At 43.8% G+C, this 8,951-nt stretch overlaps 1 protein-coding gene across 1 annotated transcript in view; it reads left to right on the top strand.

Annotated features, from left to right (window-relative positions):
• The first annotated feature begins 790 nt into the window (after positions 1 to 790).
• The window catches only part of LOC109323560 (glyoxylate reductase/hydroxypyruvate reductase-like), a 37,412-nt gene continuing 29,251 nt past the window's right edge, over positions 791 to 8,951 (top strand). The window contains exon 1 of the mRNA XM_019555199.1: positions 791 to 1,024. Coding sequence (XP_019410744.1) covers positions 858 to 1,024 — 167 coding nt within the window. The 5' untranslated portion in view covers positions 791 to 857. The remainder of the gene's footprint in view (positions 1,025 to 8,951) is intronic.

The raw sequence follows: 8,951 nt of genomic DNA, 5'->3' as shown, positions 1-8,951 counted from the left end.
CAGAGACCCCAGGGGCAGCAGAAAGAGGAAGCAAACACACAGCTCATGCTGGCTACATGCCAGAGAGCCATGCTTTAGCACCCCCTGGCTTCTGGCCTGAGTCACTGCATGCATGTGGCTGCAAAGTAAATGTCTGTTAGTCAGTTTAATCTCTGCAGTTTAGACTAACCTGCAAAAACTGAATTGATTCATACTCCAGCTTTTTGGCTGTCTGTACTTAGCCTTGGGGTCCCCAGTCAGGTGAGTGCCCTTGTGGTCCCCATACCACCCCCATAGCCACAACTTGGTCCTCCAGTTTTAAACTCAAACACAATGCAAATACAAGAAGAGCACTTCCAAACTAAAATTCTTCCCCACTCTGGGTCAGTGCAACACCACCAACCGTACTTTTCCTTTAGCTCTCTCCTTCAAGCTTTCGCAGGTAGCTTGAATACCTGTAGGTCTGTTTCCTGTTCTCCAGCCACCCATGGGGGTTTCCTTGCTGCTTAATGGTGAGCCTGTACTCCTCTGCTGCAGCTCCAAACAGCAAGATTGCTGCCTGGCTGCCTAGAGGTCTGCCCCTTAGCTGTTTATTGCAGCGCAGCTAGCCTTTGCTCAGCTGCCTGCCCACACTGTGATGTTGGCCTGCTGCACTTTCCCCTTGAAGTAACAGAAGCCTCTAGCTCTCTGTTCCAGTGCACAACATGTAACAGGTCAGCACAGAGGGAAAGAACCTGAATTCTGCACTCATTGGTCAAAGGGATCTTTTCACACAGGCTCCCTCCCACTCAGGGCATAATGCCAGGCTCATTGAGCTGGCACAAAAACATCCCAGCCAAAGTTCCCCTTTCAGAGTGTGTCAGTGCCTTCAGTTTGCCATGGGGACCCTCTGTCATTTGAGGTGGCTGAAGAAGACCCTGGTGTCAGATTTCCATACCTGGTGGAAATTACAGGCAACAAACACCACTGGGAAGCAGATACCTAGAATCTATGTCACCAGGCAGATTCCTCCTGATGGGATGAAGATTCTGCATCAGTCAAAGCTGTGAGTATGCCTCTTACTTCAACATCTTCCCCTGGGTGGGAGAAATATCAGCCAACTCCTCTTACACTGTTGTATAGCAGGCATAAATTCATTGCAGCTTGTGATATAAATCTGGGCTAAACTGAAAGGAAATCTATGCCCTCAAATGTTAATGTCAGTCCTCTTGAGTTAACGGCTGCAAATCATTACCTTTCTGGAAACCGGAAAGTGATCATTTCCATCCAGACCATGGGGCGTTTCTCTGATGCTTGGGATTGCATCTACTCTTTGTCCAGCTCCACTCACTAGCTTGGAGCATAGGGTCCACAATGTAAATCCGGATCCATTTGAGGCAGGAAGGGCAGGATTTGACCCCAAGTGAAACAGATGGTTGTTATGAATCCATGAAATTACTGTGGGAATTGGACAGCTGGTCAGTGGGCTAAATGTATGTGAAATTATGGACTTCATAGTGAAAGGGGACTGCAGCCTTGAGGATATCATGAATCCATTTTGCTTTGACAGTGGTTTACCTCTATTTTAAGGTTCCATTAAAAGAGAATTCAATGAGAATTTTACTGTACATTTTAGTAGTGGCTTTGGCTCTGGGTGTCTGCTACAGCTTACTCATGTCCCCAAATGTATGATTACTGCTATTTTGTTAGAACTGCTGGAAAAATTACAGAATGCAAGATTTCACTGAAGTGCCTTATATTTAGGGCAATGAAAGGCTAAGGCATTTATAAAGCTCTCTTTGGCTCTTTATAATGTAAACATCACAGTATTCCAAATCACCGTGAACATAATTTTAATATTCTAGCCAAATACACATTTCATATTTGGAACCAGCCGCATCCCAATTTTATGTGATAAATCCCTAAAAACATAGATATTGTGTGGATTTTCTAAAACAAAATACTGAGCTTTGAGAAGCCAAGTGAAATGAGGGCAGAGAAAGTAGTGAGTCTTAATTAAAGGCAGTTTGATTCAAATGGGAATTAGCTGCTGAATGGGTGAATGAGTTGAGTGATTAATGGGTGAAAGTTAAACAATAACAAGTCAAAGAGTTAGTTTTGAACTCTGTCCAGATACTCAACCTTCAGTGGTGTCAGTACCCAGAGGGCCAAGGGTATAGTATGGATTAGATCCTGTATAAGTGGAAGTGGACTCTGTGTAAGCAGAAGTATAGACCAGATTCTATGCACAGTAAGTAGATATGTAAGTGGACATAGGCTCCTAAGTGTCTAGGGCATGAGCTCTATTCCAGCCTGCTTGAGACCCCGAAAAAGAGTTAGCATTCCAACTTCAAAAACAATGGATCCTCCTCTTCCTTGCTGCTTTTTATGGTTCAGTCTTAAGAGTCAGATGATGGTGTGCTACAAAAGTAGTTCAGTCATGGATTTTCAGGAACTCAAGCAGGGTGGTCTCCAGACAAACACATGAGATATTGGAACCCAAATTGGGTTGGAACCTCTGGAGTTGGGGTGACATCCCAAATAGTTCTGACTTGTTTGGTCTGACAGAAGTGCTGGACAAAGTGCTTGGTAAATTTAAAGTTTAGAGGAAAACATTTTATACCTATAAATAAAAATAAAATTCTTGGCCATTGTTATTGGGCCAGCTCTACTGGCAGAAGGCAAGGTAAAGCATTTTACGATGAACGTGTGAACAAGCATGTCACTAACTGAGCCTTACGGAGGTCATTTTGGCAGCCAAACATCTCACATCCATGGAGAGTCCATGGGCACAGTTTACATGGAGACAGAAAGGAAAGGACAGATGGAGGGATAGCTTCCGTGTATCCAAAGAATTGGTTAGTGGCCGAGGTGGGCTTCAAAGGGAGGTAGAAGCATAAATTCCACTGCAAGTCACTGGGATATGTAGCCAGGACAGCTTCATTGTTGAATGATTTACAAGCAAAAAAAATGTAGAATTGCAGAGTTGGAGAGATCTAGTTAAGCATAAACAAGAGAAGCAGGGCCAGGGGTACAAGCTGGATTCAGACTGAAAGGGGTAAACACAAGAACAGGAAAGGAATGGAAGATGGCCGAATGGAAGGAGAAGGAACACACTCTGAGGGTGCTGACAATGTTCTGCTCCCCCTCTCTAACTCATGGCACTTCACAGAAAGTGCCATGAGTGAAATTGGCACTCCTGACCCAACAAATGTTCATTGTTGGGTTGGGAGGATGAGAGATTGAGCTCCACTTTAGAACTAATCCAGCAGAGGAGCTGCCGGTATGCAGCTTCTCTCTCCTAGCCATCCTTCCCAACACCCCCAACTCCAGTACCGTCTGCATGACAGGATTGGCGGGGAGGGAGGGGAAGGAGCTCAAGCTGGGGTTTGCCCAGCCTGCGCTGGAGTGGGGGTAGGTGGACTGGAGTCCCCCCCCTGAGGTGGGGAGCTCCAATCCACCCACCCCCTGTCCAGCCTAGGCTGGGCAAACCCCAACTAGAGCTCCCTCCCTTCCCTTCTCCCCTATCCCATTGTACAGGCTGCACCAGGGGCAGGGCTGAGCTGCATCAGCCCAGCCCTGATCAATCAGAAGTTAATGAAAGCACTCCACTTTGGAGCATTTTCATTTAAACCCTCATGTAATATGGGTTAATTTGTCTCACGATCAGGCACTTTTAAAGGGCTTTTCAACCATGCATTTCTGTCAGGGCATGGCTGTGGAGTGCTTTCAAGGGGCTGATCACACAACAAATGTAACTTCCGTCTGCACCCTGAGTCTCTTTCTTCACGAGGAGAAAGGTGTCAGTGTTGACGGAGGGCATGAGCAAAACAGGATTTTGAAAAGGGGGTGCAGATGGTGAGGTGAATCATCACACATAACACAACACACATTTTTCTCCAGATAAAAATAAACTAAAAGTTTTACTAATATGCTAGGGGTCTAGGGGTGTATTATTCAGTTTGAGATTGAAGCAAGAACAAATATAACTCCCTTGGAATGAGTTAAAAACAACCTGCAGGGCTGTGAAATAAGAGCTACATTACTAGGAACAGCAAACAGACAGCAGAATGGAAGAACAAAGGATATCTTGACTGGTGGAACATCAAGACCATTAAAAAGAAAAGAGAGGGTCATTTTCACCTGTGGAATAAAGAGTTTGAAAGTTAATTGACTCCCCCAGCACTGACTAGAAATGCTGCTGCCAATACCAGGCAGTTGTCTTGAAATTTTGCATGAAGCAGAAATCAAGGGGGTGGCAGTGCAAGTGCACCCCCCTGGATCTGCCCCTGACTGAGGGCATAGGCAGTTCATCCAAGTGAAGCAAGCTAGGTCAGGGGGTTACTGAGGTGGAAGCCAAGGCCAAGCTGGGTACAAGTTCCAGTCCAAGATAGCAAGCTGAGGGGTGAGACAAGACCACGGTCAAGGCATGCAGTTGTTCTAGGACACAAAGTCCAAGACAGAAATGGGAACAGGAGCAAGCAGGAACAGGTGGGAGGGTCCAAGCCAGAGGTTCAGAGCACGGAGTCAGCCACCAGAGGGTCACAGCATGAAGTCAGGTTTATGAGCTCTAAGCAGTCCAGAGCCACAGTCGGTTGCCCAGCCAGGTCTCCGCTCTCTGGTCTAAGCCAGTGTGGGCAGGATTCTTCCTTAAGAATGACTCAGCCTGACTCCCTGAGAACTTCCAGCTGGGCCTGGAACTGGGTCTGCCCTACCAGGATCTTGGCTCATCGCAAAAGGTTGTGTTCTTAACCCAAGTTAGCAAATCCAAAGCCAGAACCAAGGGAAGAAATTGATTTACCTGTTATATTTTCTCCAATACCTTATTTCTGGAAGCGATTAGCTTCTGTCTAATTTGCTGTTGCAGGATAAATAGTGGAGTTGTGGCACTCCAGATGTTACCTAATGATAGTTCACAAAATCATAGACAAGTAGGTCTGGAAGCAGTAATGTAACCAAGGGGGGGCAAGAGGGGCACTAGCTGCAGGTGCCAATTTAAAGACAGGGCCAAAATAACACCACCCCAAGGCCTCACCAGTGCTGAATAGAGAAGAAGGATCACTTCCCTTGTTTTTCAGTATTGCTCCTCTTAATACAACCCAGTATGCTGTTGGCTTGTTTTGTAACAAGCACAGACAGTTTGCTCACATTCACTTTATGGTTCACTATAATCTCCAGGTTCTTCTCTGCAGTACTACAGCCTAGCCAGTCATTCCTCAATCTGAATTTGTGCATGGGATTATTCCATCCCAAGTGTAGGGTTTTCAGCTTGCTCGTTAAACTTAATTAAGTGACTTTAGGACTATTTCTCTAGTTTATCAGGGTCATTCTGAATCCTGGCCCTACCCTTCAGAGTATCTGTAGCTCCATCCAGATTGGTGTAATCTGCAAATTTGCTAAATGTGCACTCAATCCCCTCATTCAAATCAATAATGAAAATATTAAACAATTGGACAGACCCGTGGAAAACCCCACTTGATACCTCCTCCCAATTAGACATTGAGCCATTGATGACTACTTTTTGAGCACAATGATCCAGTTATGAATCCAGGTTACAGGCTTTCCATCTAGAATGCATTCCCTTATCTTACTAACAGGAATGCCATGTGAAGACCGCTCTGCTAGAAGAACGAATTTCTGAGCTGGGTGGTTGACACCAATGTCCACTGGCTCTGTGGCATTGCTTGTCCACAGCTCCTGATTTCACCTCAGGGGATTGCTATGATTTTTGTAACATTTACATAAATGTAGCAATTTCACATTGCTTCAGAAAGCGAGAGCCTAATTACACTGGCAAGACATCGGCATAATAAGAGAAGGCATTGTGCCATCTCAAACGCACAGGGTCTGCCAGTGCTCTTCATGCAGGACCCAGTGGTAATATGTCTGTGCCAGGATCGGCCCTCTCCTGAGTACAGGCTCGCTGTGTTGCCAGACTGTGTGGGATGGAGAGAAACACCACACCCCTGTCAAACCCAAGTCAACTTTGGGAAAGACCCTTCTCCTTGCTGATTGAACTGGTTTTTCATAGAAAATATGGTTACCTCAGAAACTATATTTTGAAAAGAAAAAAAATCTTTAGATTAATATTTCAAAGTAAAACATTTGGGTGGGGGGAGGGATGTGTTTTCATTTCAAATTTGTGATTTTTTTTCCTCCATACTTGCAAAATTCATTATTTTCCAACCATAAAAATGTTTGAAAGAAACCCTATTTTGGAAGACTATTCCCTGTTAGTAAGCAGTAAGAAATATTAAGCAGATACACAGGACACCTATATCAGTGTATATTACTCCAGCAAAGTGTTTAGCTCTGACTTTTCTGGAGGTAATTCTACCCAGATTCTACTAGGTTACACTGGTATAGGGCTTTATAGCATGCATCATCTCTTTTGTTAATACCAGAATAATGGTAGGTTATACCAGGCAAAACATAGCCTCATGAATCAGAGTGCATCCCTTGAGTGCTATAGTAAGGCATTAATAGGGAAACATCATGAAGGGTCTGTCTATACTGCATTGATGTGACTAGTTCATATACACAGATCCCAACTAACTTTAGACTAGCTAGTTTGGGCACTGCTAGCTGTTTAGCTTTGGTAGCACAGAGTTTAGTGCCAGCTAAACACCTGAGCATTTACCCAGCTTCACATGCAGGCTAGTTTAACAGTAGCTTGCATATGAGGTGCACAGTGAAATCTGCAAGTTTGAAGATAATACCAAATTATTCTGGGTAGTCAAGTCCCAAGCTGATAGAGAGGAGCTGCAGAAAGATCCCATCAAGCTAAATAAGTGAGCAAAAAAATGGCAGAGAAATATCAACATCAACAAGTTCGAGGTAACGCGCCTGGAGAAAAATAACCTCAATTATGCGTACATAATGCTGGGTTTTAAGTTAGCTGTTATGGCTCAAGAAAGAGACCTTGAAGTCACTGGAGACAGTTCTTTTAAAGCATCAGCTCAGTGTGCAGCAGTGACCAAAAGAGCCAATTAAACGTTGGGCATCATTAAGAAGGAGACTGAAAACAAAACAGAGAACATCATCATATCATTATACAAATCCATGGTGTGCACATATCTTTAATACTGTGTACAGTTCTGGTCCCCACATCTCAAAAGGGATGTAGTAGAATTAGAAAAGGCACAGAGAAGAGCAACTAACATAATCAAGGGCATCAAGCGGTTGCCATACCAGGAAAGACTAAAAAGGCTGGGCCTCTTCAGTTTGGGAAGGAGAAGGCTATGGGGGGATATGATAGAGATCTATAAAATCATGAAGGCTGTGGACCAAGTGAACAGGGAACTGTTGTTAATCAGTTCCCAGAATACTACAACTAAAAGTCACCTGCGGAAATTAGCAGATGACACATTTGAAAGCTAGCAAGAAAAAATACTTTTTATGCAATGTGTAGTTAACTCATGGAAATAATTGACACAGGAAGCGGTGGAGGCAGATAGCATAGCCAGGTTTAAAAAAGGACTGGATAAATTCATGGATGATACATCTGTTAATGGCTAAGCAATAGAATGGTTGGAGACATTTCCTCTGGCATCTCTAAACCAATATTGCTGGGTGCCAGGGAGGATATTGAATAGAGGATTGATAACTCTAGATAGATCCCATTGACTGTTCTCCCTCTAGAACATCCATTTCTGCACTATTGGGCTAGATGGACCATTGGTCTGATTCAGGATGGCACTTCTTTTGTTATTATAGCACAGTTGTGATAAGGACCCACTATTTTGGGTAGGCCCCTTGTTCTCAGTACAGTTCCATTGGCTTAAGATTGAGTTTTAACCATTCAATGATGTTTGTATTTGCTCTGCCTCTCAGACGCATCCCTCAATGCTATCTCCCATGTACAAAAAAAGGTTTTGGCTCCTTTTATTGCCAAAGCCAATTTTTTTGCATTGCCGAATAAGACACCAGTTTATTGGAATCATGAATATGCAGCTTTGAAGGAGGAGTAAGGAAAGAAACCAACAGGGAGCATCTTCCATGGGAGCAGACACATAATAGATGAGGGACATGAAACCTGCACCATCTTCTTATTCTATGTTTATATAAAACCTAAGAGGATGAGGGCCTGGGCCTGGATGAGTTTCCAACTTCAAGACAAGTAACAGTATACTATGCAATTGTTTTAGTGTTGCCCTGCTATTGGGTCTGGCATGAAATTCCTCCCATCAGAGCTTAAAGCCTCTTTTTAAAAAATGGCAGTTGTCTCTTCTAAAGGAAAATTAAAACACTGTTCCTTAGAACATAATTGTCCCAAGATTTTGGTTGCAACTAGCTAATTACAAAATCCCAGTTATGCCTTAAGAAGGATTAAATAAACTGGTCTGGTTAAAATCCCTAATGGAGACAATATGTTTTTCTTCCCCACAGGAAACCTTAGAAATCTTATAAAAATAATCTTGCAGTAATAGTCTAACAGCTTAAATATGTGTATTTGCCCTCCAGTGAGCACAGACTTTCATCTGGTTAATAGACTTCTGAATGTCACAAAATCGGAAACAATGGTGCCAGATTTTTGATCCGTATGCAAAATCTTTGGCACTGCAGACTATAAAAGAAAGAGAAATCGCTGCCGTGTGTGCTGTGTGAGGAGCTATAGATGCCTGAGCAATGAGCAAGATGATGCTGAAACTGATCACTGGAACCAAACTCTTAACGCAAAATTAAATTAAAAGTCTAGCCTCTGGGTAGCCCAGTGACCTAGCCAGTGGGTGATGTGCTTCTGTCTACAAAACCAGGGTTCCAGATTCTTGCTTCTAGTGCTGGAGGGGCCTTAGAGCATTGCAGGGATTAAGGGGCAAATTTATCCCCAGAGAAAGGGTGCCAGCTTCTGTGGAGTCACGCTAGTAGTTTCATAGTTTCTAGGGTCGGAAGGGACCTGAGTAGATCATCTAGTCCAACCCCCTGCCATGGCAGGAAAGAGTGCTGGGCTCAAACGACCCCAGCAAGGTGTCCCATCTAACCTCCTCTTAAAC

The sequence above is a fragment of the Crocodylus porosus genome, unplaced genomic scaffold, assembly GCF_001723895.1.
Source record: "Crocodylus porosus isolate Cpor-Errol unplaced genomic scaffold, CroPor_comp1, whole genome shotgun sequence".
Lineage (NCBI taxonomy): Eukaryota > Metazoa > Chordata > Crocodylia > Crocodylidae > Crocodylus > Crocodylus porosus.
Note: the sequence above shows the minus strand (reverse complement) of the source record. Positions and strands in the feature narration are given on the sequence as shown.